Source organism: Alligator mississippiensis, chromosome 4, assembly GCF_030867095.1.
Source record: "Alligator mississippiensis isolate rAllMis1 chromosome 4, rAllMis1, whole genome shotgun sequence".
Classification (NCBI taxonomy): Eukaryota; Metazoa; Chordata; order Crocodylia; family Alligatoridae; genus Alligator; species Alligator mississippiensis.
The window spans coordinates 241126165-241143279 of NC_081827.1; the positions used below are offsets into that span (position 1 = coordinate 241126165).

The window sequence follows — 17115 nt, forward strand, 5'->3', positions numbered from 1 at the left end:
TTATGCTTTCCTGGGCGCATCTACACAAGACACTGCTGCTCTGTAGCATCGCTGGGCACAAACCGTGATTGCAATGCTACTGCACAGTAGCAGCTAAAAATAACCATGCGGCAACAGAACTGTTACTGCTCAGCTTAGTACTTGCTTAAGCAAGTACTAAATGACTGCACAGTAAGGCACATGTGTAGACATGCCCCCTGTGGAGCTAATTAGTCTACTCTGCTGTGAAGCGCACATGTAGATGCACCCAGTGTGATACACTCTGCTGCCCTCTGCTGCTGCTACCTGGCAACTGGCTAAGCAAATTAGAAGAGTATAATTAAAAGTGTAAGCCAAGAAATATTACTGTTATAGCGATACCTATGAATAACATATAACCTCAAAATAAATTATTTTGTGTTTCCTAATGCAAAAGGAGTAGAGTTGTGCTAACTCCTATGCAATTAGGTGTGCATTTCAGTGTTTCAAGTTGCATTTCTCTTTTATTCTGAAACACCTTTGTGCCCCATCCATCGTAAACCCTTTAGCCATTTACACCAATTTAATATGTGTAACTACTTTGGGCCATACTTTCTCCAAATAGTCATACTGAGTGTAAAGAGTTACTTTGCAAGCACTGCAGACAATTTTGGTAGTGTTTCTTGTAGGGGGGATGCAGAATGTCTAAGCACCAGCATCAGACATTGGGCTTTTGTTTATACATAAGAGAAGTAGATTTCCAAAATATTTAAAGTATTTATCTGCTTTCTGCCTGTTTATAGCATGCACGCTGGGCCCTTACTTTCATGTTAATGAAAAAAGGTGAAATGGGGCTAACCAGTATGAGAAAGAAGAAATAGCATTTAGAATAGGATTGGGCATACATACGAAGTGGTTACAGCTCCTAAGTACTTGTTGCTTGTCAGTAGTGAGTTGGGCAGAGCATTTTCTATTAAATGCTTCTTCATTGGCAAGAAAGGACAGGAAGAGACAGTTTCCTGCATGCCTCTGGAATGGTGGATAGGGCACTGGCCTAGAAGAGCCACAGATTTAAAGCCTTATTTTGAGTAAACTGAGATGAAAAACTCTGCTATGGATTAAGCAAGGATTGAATCTTTAACCTTGCCTACCAGGCAACATAAATGTTCCTTCCCAAATTGAATTCAGGTATCAATCTGAAAACAGCCATAATACAACAATGCCATTTCTAACCCCCTTTCCCTCCCCACCCTCCCCCCCCCCCAAAAAAAAAACACTTCAGAAAGTCTTTTATTCCATTGTGTAATGAAAACAAATGTCTAAACCTTAGAAGTTGCCATGAGATGGAATTGTCCCCCTAATAGCTCTACTCAGACTGCCTCAGTCTAACACAGCAAATTTTGTTTTGCTAGATTGGAGCCTAGAAGCCTGAAAAGGAAAAGTTATGCGAATCCTTGTCAAATTTCCAATTAGTGTCCCTCGCATATGACAGCCTTGTTTACGAGGGACTGTACGACTGTACACAAAGAGAATATTGTTTGGATCACGTATTTTTAATTATTACAGTTCCCACTTAATATCTTTTAGCAAAATCTGTAAATAACCCACTATACTACCGCTAGAAATGTCAGTTTCCAAGTGTAGGTTTTGACATTTGAAGCTGTTATATTTCCATAGATGCTAGGATAGATCCTGATCCCCTAGTTTCTCTACGAACAGCAAAAAGAGGGTTGGTCATAAATAACTCACCTAATGTACCCCTGTCAGTTCGAATAAGCCATTTAGCTGAGTCATCTTGCCAAATCCCTTTGTCGTTAAGAAGCAGCAGTGTGCATGATGCAAATCTATTGGATAGAAACAAGCAAAATCATAGACAGAGAAACTTTCTGCTGTTCCAAGTGATACTTAACGTACATGACTGAAGTCTCTTAATGGCACTTAGGAGCAGGAGGGTAGGCAATAAGCACATGCTGCAGCACAGTTCTGTCTAAAAACAAGGAAATATCTTTTAGAGCACTGGAAAAAATTGAGCAGTGAAAGAGAAACTGCCCAGTCAAGTCTTTCTAAGGTGCTTGTGACTGTAATGTCTCAGAATTGCATGTTGACTATTTGACTTTCTTTTATGAGTTGGAGGCAATTTTTGGTGTTTCATGTCATAACGGTTCTGTGAATTGTTAATGGCAATGAATTAGAAAGAATGGCGAGTTTGTTAAACTACACAAATTAGAACCAAGGTTACCATCTTGATTGCTGATGATGAAAAGTGACTCCTATGTGTTTCATATTGTTCCATAGGTCTAAGATTATTTTTGCCCAAATTTGGACATGGAAAAAGCATAGTTTTCTATGGCCATTCAGTGCACCATAGGCATCTGCCTTTTCCACACTTTGTGACCAAACTGAAACTAGGAATGGGCTGAATTATACAGGGAACCTCTAAACATGGTCAGTTCCCATATCCAGATATACTTTGCTCCTTGTGTATCATTCAGGTATTATTAATTATTTAGATCTCCCCCACTCCCCCAAATAAAATCCAAATGAAATAATGGGTCCAATTTAACTTACCAGTTTATTATTGTTTAGGGGTCTAGGCCTTCACTATGACCTTTGTATACAGAACTGCATGTTCTAGGTACAACCTGGGAGTCATACCATAACTCAAAGGGTTTTATCCACATTGTGTGATTGCAACATGTGTAGACACACCTCAGTGAGCGTAGTTATGAAGGTACAACCTCACAGGCTTCAGTGTGAAGTACACAAGCCTGCCCTGAACCCTGGACACTTGGGCAGTGAGGCTGCTTTGAAGTCTGGGCCACCACGTGTTCACTGATATTGATATTCCACCTGGCCAAAGTAAAGATAATTCATGTAAGCCTACACCTGCTGCAATCATACCTTTGATTGCAGTATGGACAGTCCTACTTCCTCACTTGTCCATTTCTCTGCAGGGATAAATGTAGGACCAACCTTATACTTGGCACAGTTTGTGTGTATCACAACCATATTAAGTAGTGCCCATGTCACAAACAAGTAATAACCATTTAAAACAGTTTTTTCTGCACTAGGTTAACTAAGGGTTAACAATAATGATAATAACTGCTTTTTTCTGCGCATGTCAAAAAGAAGTTTATTGCTGCGCCACTAACAGAGATAAAAACTTTTGCCTTCTTTGCTTTATATAAATCATTATAATTGGTCAAAGAAAACAAGGAGTAACCCTGTGAAAATAACACCCTAGCAAAGACCGCTAGATAATTGGCGATTCTAATTAGATTTATGACGTGGCGAAAAACAATTGGCTATCATACAAACAAAACCCGCTTACATTTTTCACAAAGTCGAAGACAACTCTGCCCACACCTTGGAGTAAATCTGACAATTTGATCAGTTGTCAGCGTCTTCCCGCCGCGACCTCCCTGGCGTACCCTTGCCCTGCATGCCCGATAAGCCGACCGCCGGCCCGTATATATATATCTGCAGAACGACTGAACGACGATCTCTAAGCTGTAACTAACTAAATATCTCTGACCTCCGTCTTACACCACCTTGACGTGAGTAAACAATCTTGCTTTGCAACCGATAAGTGTCTGCCTAATTAATTCCACTCCAAGCGTCACAAGTACCCACCTGACGGCCTTCTAAGGCCCCGGACCCTTGTCTGCCCGGGTGGGAGTCAGGGAGAGCTGCTGGCCGGCTGCCCTGGGTCCCGACAGTGTGTAGGAGGAGGAACTAAGGGGTCATCCTTTACTGTTCACATTTGTGAGGAGCAAAAGGAAGCAGTTTCTCAAGTCATGGATTCTGGACTAATGACCCTCCTGCTTCCTTGCCCAGGATGAGCTGTAGCCTGGCCCTTGGTGCCAACAGTAGACTCATAGCCATGTAGGACATGGATGAGGTCTCTTCCCCTCAAAAATGTTTTTTTTACACCCATCTCTCAACACAAAATGCATTGGGAGATGAAGGGTGGGTTTATTCTCTTTTTTTTTAGTATAATCACTGGATGATACAGGTGAATTGAAAGTTGTTAATATGTTAGCAGGCTCTTTTTGGAACTGTTACTGCATAGAAAATGATCTGTCTAAGGAATGTTGGATTTTGTCCTGGTTAATGTATGGCAAAACATGAGAGAGAACAAATGGTTAAGAGACAAGCCCATATGGAAAAGCATCTTGAAGCCTTTGAAGAATTAATTATCCAAGTAATTGTTTGGCAGTCTTACAAGAAGAAGAGGTGGAACTTAGATTATACTTAGGATCTGATGGACTGTAGGTCTTGCTGCAGCTATTGGTAATGACAGTGGTGGTGATTAGCAATCTAGCTGGCAAATATATGCTGAATATTCATGTTGACCTTAGGGCATGGTAACAAAGCAGTTAAGATTTTTTCTCCAGAGGTGGAAATTCACTCTTTTCTCTGGACTTGTGCCAAAGGCTGTTTCTAGTGGAGCCAGTGGTAAATGGGTATCTGGTCATTTGGACTGGAAAGACAAAGGCAATTAGATATGTTGCCTCCCTGGTGTGCCACTGCCCAGGCCAATAGTCTTCTGGGATTGGGTAGATTTTTTAGATGGTCACATTTGTCCCAGGACTATAAGTCTGGACAGCAACACAAATCATTTTCTCTCTGTAAAGAGCCAAAAGAGAACCAGCATGGCTCATTGTATAGGATGCTGGACTACAACTGTGAACACTGGGGTTCTAGTTTAATTTCTGACATTTACTTGCTAGGTAACCTTGGCCCAGTCCCTTAGGGAAAGATGTACAAAAAGAGACAGTCACGTAAACCCAGTCTAACTGCCCATGCAAGTTAATCACTTAATTTTCCCTAACTGACCATTTGATATAACTGTCTATATTAGAAAGGTAGTTCCGCAGAGGCTTGCTCAGCTGCTGCTTACCTTTGTAGGGGCCTCGGGTATCTTAGAGCACCCTACAAAAATGAAGGAGACCAAATTGAGTTCCCTCCTGTTCCTAGGGGAATTTGAACATGTATTTCTCATTTTCCATACGGTTGCTCTAATCACCAAATTAAGGGCATTCTGTGTTAGGGTTGTCTCATTCCCTCCTGTTAAAGTTGTTCAACTTTGAGTGGAATAATTAAATATTCATAGGGTCAGAGAGAGTGAGGAAATGTGAATGACTCTAGCCTAGTGATTTGTTTTCCAATGAATTGTTTCAAGTATTTTATATTAAATATGCATTAGCACAGGGAATGTTTCCCCTCTTCATTTCTAATCTTGTTCGGTACCCTTAAGTTGCACTTCTATTGCTGTTGTACTCTTCCTCTGGCACTCTGTATGGGTTGGGCATGCTAATGGCTGACAAACTCTCTGTGCTCTGACCAAATGAATCTTGCATTCTGATGTGTATGGCTTTTCCCCCTTCTCTTCCTCCCCATGCCCAATAGGATTACGGCATCCTTAGTTTTTCCCTTCCAAGAAGCCGAATTCTGCACTGTATCCATTTTACTTCTTTTTTGGGCTTTACACATCTGTAGGGCAGTGTTTACTATTGAAGTGCCTCAGACATTTGGGCCTGGTCCTGAAGTCCACGGGGTGCCCTTACATACAGAGTCTGCCCAAGATGTGTATTTTGTTGGAGGGAGACTTCAGTTTCTACGACTATCGTAGACCTGTGTTCTATGGAGGTTGTCACTGCCGCAATGCTGAATGGCCACTAGGGGTAACAACGTGCCAGTGACAGACATAACTACATTGACCCACATACCAATATTTCCAAAAGGAAGTAAATACAAAGTACAGAGAGTCTAAAATCCTGAGGTAGAATGGATCTGATCTTCACCGGTTTCTCTAAGCTGTGTGGATTGAACTAATAAAAAACTGAACTCACATTCAGTTTTCATACCGCCCAGTCTGCCAGCCATTACCCAGCCCAACCCAGCTGAGAGGGGGCTGATTCTTGCTCAGCACATGCTCCCAACCTCCTGCTGTCTTCCTGCAGGGTTGGGGGAAGGAGCCCCTGGTCCAGTCTCGGGCCCCTGAGCCAGGTGTCTGCCCATGAGAAGAAACCCCATGCCTCAGGGATTCCTCCAGCCCAGGGCTGCCCTGCCCCAGGGAGCCAAAGGGCATTTCCCCCTCCCTCTCCCCTTCTTCCATGTGGCTGAGCAGCTTGGCTCCACTGCTGTAGCAGGAGGGAGCAGGGGATAATTCCCCTGGGCCAGTCCCATGCCTATGCATCCAGGTGCATGGGGGGAGCTCTGTGCCTTTAGGGACTTCCCCTCATCTAGCCCTGGGTCCCCCAGCCTGGGGCTGCCCTGCCACGGGGACTGGCATGGCTGGTGGCTTGGTTCTGCTGCTGCTACAGGTGGGAAGGGGGAAGCATTCCCCCAGGGTGGTCCCACACCTGCACAGCCAGGTGTGGGGGTGCAGGAGGAATCCTGTGCCTCATGGAGCTTCCCCCAGCCTAGCCCAGGGTCCACCAGCCTGGGGCAGCCCTGCCCTCTGGAGCCGAGGGCAACACTCCCACCTGTGGTGGTGGCAGAGCCAAGCTGCCTAGCCATGCAGGACAGAGGCAGGAGGAGCTGGAGGGGAGGGATTCCCCACAGCTCCCCAGAGCAGAGTACCCCGGACTGAAGGACCCTGGGCTTGCCTGGGTTCAGGGAAGCTCCCCATGGCGTGTGCACCCCCATACCCATGCTTATACTGGTTTATGTGTAACTTCTGTCTGTAGCGGAAGAGTTTCATGTATTACTGCATCCCTAAGACTACAGTGGTAATGACAGAGGATCTTTATGGTGCTCCCACCATCTCTTTAGCCTTGTGGAGAGGTCCATGCTTAACTTTTAAGATAGATAGATAGATAGATAGATAGATAGATAGATAGATAGATAGATAGATAGATATTCTAAAATGGCTCTATAATATTTTATGCAAAGGGCACAGATTCTTAGAACATTAAAGTCTGATTGTACGTTCAACCTGGAAAACAACTGTTTCTTTTAGGATGCAGAAACATTTGGGTTGCATTTTGAATTTGGGAGTGCGGTCAGACATATTTTCTAATATGACAGGTTTAGCCTGCCTTTATCTTTTTGATTCAGTTTAGCACACAGGGTGAGGCTAATAATACTGAGAAATTATTTTGAAAATCACTTTGTATAGTGGAGATCAGATAAGCGCAAACCCGTCTTGAGTGTAATGAAGTTTGTTAATTTGAACTGCCTAGCCAGGCATGTTTTCACTATTTTTAAGAACTGCAGAAGGCAAAAGGTGATTACATATTTTATGTGCTGGAGCGTATGAAATCCCTCGGGTTTTTTTTAGGCCCAAATTGTTGCTTACTCCCCGAAGACAAGATACTGGACATTTGGTGTTATTATCTTTTCATCTTGAAAATTAAATTTCAGGAAACTATTAAAACCAGTGTGTGGAGAGTAAATTGTTGTTGCAAAATTCACTGACCCTTTCAGTTTACAGACCATATTTCTATTATATTTGATGGTACACTTTGCTTATCCTGTTATTTTCAATCATGGAGTCAAACAAACAGGTCACAGGCAAACTATGGAAGATTAATTAGAACGAAATCATGCATTGTCTCAGAGACTAGAAACCCCTATTATGTTAAGCCATTGTAGAAGCAAGTTCAGTGTTCCAGCTATGATAAACACCCCGATAAGGATATGTTAACTAGCCTTATTTTCCTGTTGCTGGTGCTGCAGTTTCCAAACTTCACTTGATGTCATTAGTGGAGTTGCAAGCCCAGTAGACATTCAACTGAAGAATGGTGGTCTTGCCCCTAGAAAATGCAATCACAAGCAGGGTCTCAAGTCCAGAAGTAGCATTGTCAGTGGAAAAGTCTAGGAACTGCTTCGCTGTTACCTTCTAATTTTATCAGAGTTATCACACACTAGACCAGGGGTTGACAACCTTTTGCCACCATGACCATATCCCCACACCCACCACAATCATCAAATGTTGCAAGGGGAATAGATTGAAAAAGGCAGGTGCTAGGACCTTGGTAATGCTTCCCTTGCTGCAGCAGAGAGAATAAAGTGAATACATCAGGTAATAGGACCCCAGGGAATGCTCCTCTCTTTCTGTGGCTAGAATGTGCTACCAATTCCCTGAGCTGTCACAGGCTAAATCCAGTCTCTTCAAGGGCTGGATCCAGCCCACTGGCCATAGGTTACTGACTCCTGCACTAGACCAGCACAAAAGTAGAGTTCATTGCAGTCTGTCACCTTCAGATTTGGGAAATATTCATTTCTGCCACACAGCTTCATCTCTATGTTTCATGAATATGATGCTGGGACCTTTACCTATAGTTGTGATCCCCAATAAAATAAATGAGTAAGGGCTTCAGCACTGACCTGTATGATGATAGACAGCTGAAATGTAGTCTGTAATAGAGACCAACATACCAATATTTTATAGCCTGCATGTGTTTCTAGAATGCCTAAAAGTAGATCGAACTGTGCCTGCTATGATGACAGGGTATGGGACAGCAGCAGTCAAAGGAATTGGAAGAAAGCTGTGACATTTTCCATAGCACAACCTAGGCTGCATACAAATTCACCGCTCTTTCTTGGCAGGCTAAATTAGCCCATGTTTAACTCCATGCTGCGGTTATTAAACTGGTACCCAAGCAAGCTCTCTAGTGCATTGCAGTTCCAGAAGTGATTGGATGTGGACAGACCCACACAAAAGGCTGCAGACAGGACATTGGTAAGGATGAGAGGGAACAGCACACATTTAGGGATATTCTACTGCTACATGAACTCTCCCTTTCTGAAGTGATAAAAATCAATTAGTGAGGCATGAGAATTACTCTCGTTATTAGCAGATTTTTCTTCACAGATATAGGAGCAGGTTTCTTTGTCCTTGTCCATCCAGCTATTATTTAAGCCTAACTTCTTGTGTTAGGTGCTGTCATCAGGAATTAGACCTAGAAGAAAATGTTATAATTGTATAATGGTGAAATAGTCTACAAAAAATAACCAAGTGCTTTGAAATAAATACATTGATTGAGGACTCAATGGTATTTTTTTGTAGTAGAGGGCAGCTCTACAACACAGGAAGGGAGAAAGGTTAGCATTACTGTTAAACAGTAGCATTGTAGAATCTTTAATACTTCATAGTCAGTTGAAAAAAAAAAAGATTATTATTGGAATTAAATCCCTCACTAATCCAAATTACTCCTAAGGATTTGATTAATTAATTGGCAAAGATTTAAGGAGACATGATGCGCATCTACACATGGCCGTCTGGCGCCTTTGTTACCGTGATGTCATCTAGTACTTCCTTTTGGAAGTGCTAAAGGACAGTGCAGTAACAGCCTGTACTGTACATAGTTATTTTTTGGCTGCTTATTTTTGGCTGCTGTGTTGTGGCGTCACAGTTTTTGCCAATGGATGCTATGGCACCATAGCATCTTGTGTAGATGCACCCATGTTGTACATTTTTACTGATTTTTTTAATCTTGAAAAAAATTATTTTTGCCAACAATACTCTAATAAAATAACAGGATGTGCAATTTTGAGGGTAGCTGTTAATATTTGCACACATCAAAGGTTTTATTAACTACATGCTCTAGGTTGAAAAATATCAGTCTTGGAAAGGAGGTGGTGAAGAGAACAGGTTAAAAATAGTAGTGACAATTTTCATGTAAGATAGCATAGCCTGGTTCCACCTTGTGCCTTTTTCAATTTATTTTCTTATCGTCATGCCTAAAAGCTGGGAAAGCATTTTAGGCACAAAGCCATTGATGAATTTATGAGAGTATCTGGTTTATACACTTTTAGCAGCTCCTATTTTAACAACTTTGAAAGAAGCAGTATTTCTCATCAACATTTTAGTCCTCATCATGTCCCTGTAACAATTAGACACAAACATGTTTTAAAAAAAGCCCTGCAATTTTAACCTATGTGCTGAATCTTTTGGAGAAAGTGCTGCAAGGGAAGATATTTAAATAACTTTCATTGTTCTTTTAAGTAATAAGAGTGTTTGTACCAGCAACCCAATCTTGCACAAATATATTAGGTGCTTAATTATACTACTATCAGTAGTCTTGACTAGACACAATAAAAAACTTAAGCGTGGATGTCAGAGGTCAGGGTCCAACATATATAACTTGCCTTCAACCAATGATTCTGCCTCATTGTGGTTAACTCTTCTGATTTTATCATAAATTATATAATATTTGGAGCATATTTTCAAGACCCACGAGCAGGTAAAGATGTTATGTCTCGTTTAAATAAAAATGTTTTGTGTAGCACAATGCAAAATGGGATCCTGATCCATCACTAGGGTTTCCATGCAGTATCTCAAAAATATCAATGCTAATTAAAATAATAATTTATAGCACTGATTCTTGCAAAAGGAGCCCTGAAAATATAACCTGAGTGGTAGTTAAAGTAGGAGCTAAGTAGGAATTTTTCTAAAGGTCTTTTTCTTCATTGGAAAATACCAATTTATCATGTTCAATTAACTTTTCTCATTTAAAAAACTGAAAGAAATTAAATGTTTTTTAACATTTTTAGATGAAAAATGCCAATTTCCAGCTTCAGAATAACTTTCCATTAATACATTTGGGTCGAATATAGAAAACAATAAAAATAGTCAAAATAGAAATGAAACATTTTGAGTTTATCCCAAGGAAACTGTAAGACTGGCCCCTTTGTTTCATATTTAGCAAAAGCTTTCAAAATTGCTGTAGCTTTGATGGTCCAGGAACTATGCATGAAGCAAGTTTTTCTTTTTTGGGGGTGGTATTATTTTTGGTATATATTTTATTGTAATGTCAAAGAACAACACAGCTGAGAAGGGAAAAAGAAGCTTTACTACTCTTAGAGTAGTGAGAGGTTAGAATAGATGCCAGTTAGATAATAATGATTCATGAAACTATTATCTCTATTTAATTTATAGTTTTTAGCATCCATGAGTTTTTGTTCCCAGGTCCATATTCTGAAAGTGTTTAGTAGGTTTCCCTTGAGTTTAAGGTGGACACGTGTTCTTTTGGAGCCCTTTCAAAAAGGGAACTTTTCAAAATGGCAGCAGCTGTTCAATTCTAATTGTTAGGTGTGAATGAGCTGACAACAATATCAATGTAGGAAATACGCTCCAACTTTAACACTGCTTTATCCATGATAAAAGTCGAAATGGTTTTACTACATGTCTGTGCTTCTCATCTTGTTCATACACAGCAATTGGAACAGAACACCGTTGCCTTTTTGAAAAATTCTCTGTTTGAATTATGAATAACTTATGGAGAAGTCCCCTCCAAATGTGTCCACAACTGTGAAGTCAGAAGTACACTGACTGTTTCTGAAACGTGGTCTTCCACAAGTGATTGGGTGTCTCTATTCTTAATTTTTTTTCTGTGATTCTGGAGAATAGGGGAATGGATGCGTTGTTTAGTTTCACCCACATAATTTCCCTGAGAGTATTTAGTGTATTGGATAAGGTCTTATGCTTTTACATAATTCCTTTACAGAATCAAATAAATCACTCTTGCTTTGAAGCTACTTCTGATAACTTGTCTTTGTTTCTAGTGTATAGCTTTCTTTCACTCGCTTAAGCCAGTCTTCTTTTAGATATGGACATAAATAAACACTTTTTTTTCCCTAATATTTAGCTTATGCTGCACTTGCTTCTTTCCCAGACCTGAAGATGAAACATTGTTTAACATCTGTACTGTTGCTCCAATAAGAAACCAAACCAACCTTACTTCTCACTTACTCTTTGCTGGAACATACATGACACTAGAGGCAAAATTATCACCAGTGCCCTTTTCATCCTAATGAGTGGTCACGCTTACATAATTGTACATTCAGGAAGCAAATGGACATGTAGCTTCCCTAGCAATTAAAGGTCTGTTTCTTTTTAAAACGTTAAGGAAATGGATTGTATTCAATTGCAGTCAGCACCTGTTCACGTGCTTGCAATAGCTGCAGATATTTGAAAGGGGCACACTGCCAAAATACTTAGCCGATAATCAGTGTCAGCTATGCAGAGCCTGAAACAAAAGCAGAATTTGTTTGCAAGATACATTGCAGGTGATACCATCCATGGTTTGTGTGTAGAGGCACTTACCTTAGAAATATTACGCTGTAAATAACTGAAAAAAACATATATCTGCATTACAGAATTTTTTCCAGCCTTCGGCTGCTTTAGCTTAGAAAACTATATTACTGTTGCAATTTTGACCGGAAATATGGGATAGGTTGTAAAATGGCTTCTTTTGGTATAGGAAAGGAATTAAAACGTTGCCTAATCAGCTCTATGGGTTACTTACATTTACATGGAGCAATACAGGGAGCTCTGTGGGGCTGCTTCCCCTGCAGAACAAGTGGGCTGGAGCACTGGGAAAACACAACCTAGCTGCATTGTCTCTTATTCCCAACAGAGCAGGAGGAAAGTCAGAGGCAGATTCCACTTCCTCTTGTGCTGCTTTAATGCACGGCATCAATGTACTGCCCCTCCTTTGGGATTTGTGGCAAGGCTATAATTGAGCCCTGTGAGAGCAACTTTTGTGTTAAGGTTGCTTCTAATTGATTTTAATGCTATTGTTGTTGCAGTGGTGCTATCTGCTTTGTTGTGCGAGTAAATACCCACTATTTCATACGAAGCATTTGTTTTTGAAGTCTGCGTGAGTCAGTCCGCAAAACAATGAATGCTCTCCATCGAACCGCACAGAACTAAGAATTAATTGTTTATTCCCTGCTTGATTGGTTTGATGTATTTGTAAAGTTACCTGTAGCCATCTCTTTGGCTTCAAACACTCTTTGCGGGTCCTTATCGAAAAGTCAGACATGATAACCTTTGAATAATAAGAACTGGTCAGAATTTCAGGATTGAAACAATGATTTCATCCTCCAGTATGTGTACAACTTAAGCATGAGGATATTGTTACTTTGGGAGCAAATGTGGTATAATTCTGCACAGCCACAGAGTGGAGGAGTTGAAATGGGCTAGCCTACTCAGCCTAGGTTGTTGATTTTGATATGGAAAGTTGTGACTCTAAATCCTATTTGTTTCCATCAAACTGGGTCAAGGTACATAGGATCTGGAAGCAAGCGGGCAAAAGGTAAATGGAACCCCAACAGCTCTGGCCTTCATTTACAAAGTGGAGAATTTCCCTCAGATACGGACAGTTTTGGGACAGATTTAATTCCTCTGATTATTCAGCTGGAGTATTCATTGCTAGGACCCAACATATGGGGTAATGAGGAGGGGTAGAATAATTATAATAAGAAAGCAGAAATGGTGATTGTGAGACTATTCAGAGGGTGAGGGGTATTTTCAGGGTTGGGGGTGAGGTTGGGAAGTGGAACACTTTAGTAAATGATTTAATAAGGAGTAAGAATAACTAACCATGCAATCAGGGGAGCCAACAGCTGGATATTCCTTTGGAGATATTCATTTATATTAAATGTGTCAAATGGAATTAGTAACACATACTAACTAGTAATAACAGGATTAAAGTTCCTTTTCATGGTTCAGTCATAAAACAAGTACCTTTTAATCCTGTATTCTTCTTGCCACTGTAGTGGTTACATGGAAGGGGTTTTTTTTTCACTACAGTGACTAAACACTGTAGATGTTTCACAGTAAATGTACAAATACCCTAAAAGGTACAGAAATAGAAGTTTTGTCCCTGTCTTTATTTTGCAGTGATGGACTAGATTGAGCTGAATGTTTAAGGGCGCCTAAATAACCTAGAATCATTTTACTTAAATGGTTGGCTTTTTATTTAAAGTAGGATAGATCCTTAGGTGGTGTGAATAGCGCCATTAAAAGCAATGCTTGATACTGGAGCTGCGCTCATTAACATCAAAATATAAATAAATGCTCTTAGATAGTTAAAAGAACAACCAGTTGGCAAAAATGACTTTATTTAATTAAAACCACTGAAGCCTAAAAAGCAATGAAGCCTGCAAGCTTGTTTCCTATCTTTCCAATTATATAAGTTGGTCCAATAAAAGATATTACCCTATCTCACAAATATTGCTTCTGTCTGTCTCTGGACAACCATAAAACAACAGCAACACCATTTTAACATGGCTTTTGTTAGTCTAAGCTACCACAAATAATAAACGTGTAATATTAACTAACACTACTTCTATTTCTTTTTTTCTTTTTCAGAAAAAGTAAGTTTTTATTAACTAAATACCTGCAACAATATATATCAGTTCGAGTACAGTGTCTATCATTGTCATTTTAAATAGGTCAGCATCCTTAAAATTTTTACTTCTGATCTTCACGGAGCTTTAAAGACAGGTCACATGTCAGGTCCAGATAGATTCTGAATGGCCTCCAATACCAGTAATTCAAATATATGTACTGGTCAATACTTGTGTATAATTTATATAGCTGCTGAAGCCATAAAGCATTTCTTCAATTATTTTTACTTCCGGGTGAAATCCGCACAGTTTTGAATTTCTGATCTCAAAGTAACTTTGTCCCAAATCACCCTTGGTTCCTAATAATAGCTAAAAATGCTTCGGTGCCCATGGTGTGAAAGACCTCAGATTTATTACTTTGTGTGGTCGAAATCGTACGTACTATTAAATATCAAGAAATCTCCCTAGTTTGCAGATGCTTAGGGGGAAAAAAATCTATTTCAGCTGGTAATTGTGAAGGGGAGAGGGCAGTAATAATCATAACAAGAATACTTAACCCTCAGATTGGTACTTTTCCCACAAGCCAGGGTTTGATAAATATCTGGACCTTTTAAATGATCTTTAGTGGATATTTATTTATTGTGGTTTAGTAGCCAGTAAGGCAGTGTGTGGCAGCATATACCAAAAAGACAGTACCACCAAATATTTGATCGCATGTTGGTTTTCTGGTGCTATGTTATCTGCTTCTTCCTCCCTGAAAAAGTATTATGAAGCATACTTAATAGTGTGTGCTGTACAAACACGTAGACGGACATATTACTTCAAGGATAAACAAGAAAACTAGGTTACAGCTCTGAGGTGTTTACAATTGAAATTATCCTTGAATCACGAATGCTGTCAGCAGATGAGAGAGAGGGATGAGGAATGGTGGGAAAAATAAAAGACTTGGAAATTTCTTTCGGAAGAACACTCTTACAAGAATTCACATCGGCTGATCCTCTATTTTGCTTTCCTTTTTGTTGTGGGTTTGGTCCTGTCGCTCTTTTTTGCTAATTTCTCTAAGACGTATTTCTTATTATTATTAGATAAGGCCAGCGGAGAAATCATTGACAAAGCCTATGAGAAAAAGCTTATTTCAGTGAAGATTGTGGTGGCAGTGGTGAGGGCCCTTGTTGGAACAAGAAAGGAAATTATGCAATACATAGTGCTATATGTTGGGATGTGTAGGATTTTCAGTCAATACCCCTCAGTTTCATTAATAGCTCTTTCACACCCACCTCAAACCAAGTTTTCTCTCCTGGTCTTTTTTTTCTTCCTTGCCTTCTTTTACACCGCTTACTGCCATAGCACCCTGATGTTGAAGTTAAAATGAGGGGACTCTGAAGGCCTTCCAAAGAGAGGGAGTAGAAAAGGATAAAGGACAGAAGAACAGAGGAGGATAATAAAAAAAAAAGTAAGGAGAGAGAAAAGTGCAGTCTTTCCAATCACCCACACAGAAGAAAGAAGGAAACCAGACTTAATAATAGGAGGCTCATTAGTACAGCATACTTTGTTTAAGGCATTTGGATACCATAGTGAGGAGTACAACCTCAAAGCATAGTCAACAGTGGTCAGCTCTTTTCTTTCATTGTTGCTTGATTTAATTCTAGTGATCTATACCTTTAATGTATAGGTACGATAGAAAATCATCTAATTTAATAGATCAGAACAACGTTATTAGGATTAGATAGACTGTTTCATAAACTTAATTTTATTCACATTTGACTTTATGCTTTGGATGTTTCTGAGAAGTATATTAAGGTTACCTAAAGTAAATAGAAATATTTCAATTGACAAAAGAATTACAAAAGAAGGATTCTAGGTGGCAAAAGTGTTAAAAGTTTGTTACAAATTGATAATACCAGAATATATCAAAGTTTTCTATGGAAACTTATGATGAATTATTCTTTAGACTGTTATGAAACTGTGGAAATTGTATTTCTGTTGCTGGCATGAAAACATTCATTTATGTCGACCAAAATGTTATTTTTTTCCTTCATCCCTCTTACCTGATCTAGATTTATATTTTTGAAAATAACATCTACTATCAACCTGATGTAAAGAGTAGCTCATTGCGACTGACATCCTCAGGAAAAGAAGGAATTATTTTTAATGGAATTGCAGACTGGTTATATGAAGGTAAGCTGGACAAATATAGATGTTTATTAATACAGAAAAGAGATTCTTGTACAAAACCTGCAGGAGAAATCTATTCATTCCAGACAATGCTATCTGAGGTTGGTTTGCTCTCTTTTTTAATCTCTCTCTTATTTTCTTTGAAAATTGCCTTCATATCTTTGCATCTGCTCATACTTTACATTGACTATTGATTCGCATTTAGTTATATTTTTTAAAGTCAAGGTAGTTATTTCCCACCCAGAGGGTACATCTACATAAGATGCTTTACCATGAAGTAGTGTAGTTTACTGCACATGAAGCTGGTGGTACACATGCACATGCTTACTGTGCAGTAAACCTTGCTAATCACAAGTAAATTTTCTCCCAGCAAATGCAGTAGCAAATGTACTTGTCTTTACTAACTGTGCAGTAGTGCTCATATAGATGCCTGACCGAAAGCACATCTGCTCCCAGCCAGCCAGCCACCAGGAGGTGGGAGATTGCTCCCTGTTCCCAGGAGCTGCCTGCTACTAGGGCAGGCTCTGCCACTGGAGCCCAGGCAGGGACTATGTCCCCCTGCCCTGGCAGCTGGGAGCTCCAAAACCACCTGCTTCAAGATCATGATTGGGGAGCAGCGGGGCAGGGAGAGTCATATCTCCCAGTGCCAACTCTACAGTCACAGAGCTGGATGCTGGGAGATAAGGATTTCACAGTGCCAGCCCCATGGTTACAGAGCTGATGTTGGGAGCTCCCGCTGGCAGGAGCTGGGGAGTCTGTTTCCACCCAGCTCTGTGATCACGGATCTGAGCAGGTAACAGGCTTTCCAGCCCCCACCCCTGGATCATGGAGTGGGGCTGGGAAGTGTCTCAGTTAGGGGCAGGTCCCTTCCCCATGCCCTGAGCAGGTGATTGA

General features: G+C 40.2%; 1 protein-coding gene across 2 annotated transcripts in view; it reads left to right on the forward strand.

The window, feature by feature from the left end:
* Positions 1-17115, forward strand: part of DPP10 (dipeptidyl peptidase like 10) — a 480529-nt gene that overhangs the window by 385857 nt on the left and 77557 nt on the right. For both annotated transcript variants that reach the window (XM_019480614.2, XM_059727434.1), the window contains exon 8: positions 16104-16224. In XM_019480614.2, the coding sequence (XP_019336159.1) occupies positions 16104-16224 (121 nt within the window). The remainder of the gene's footprint in view (positions 1-16103; positions 16225-17115) is intronic.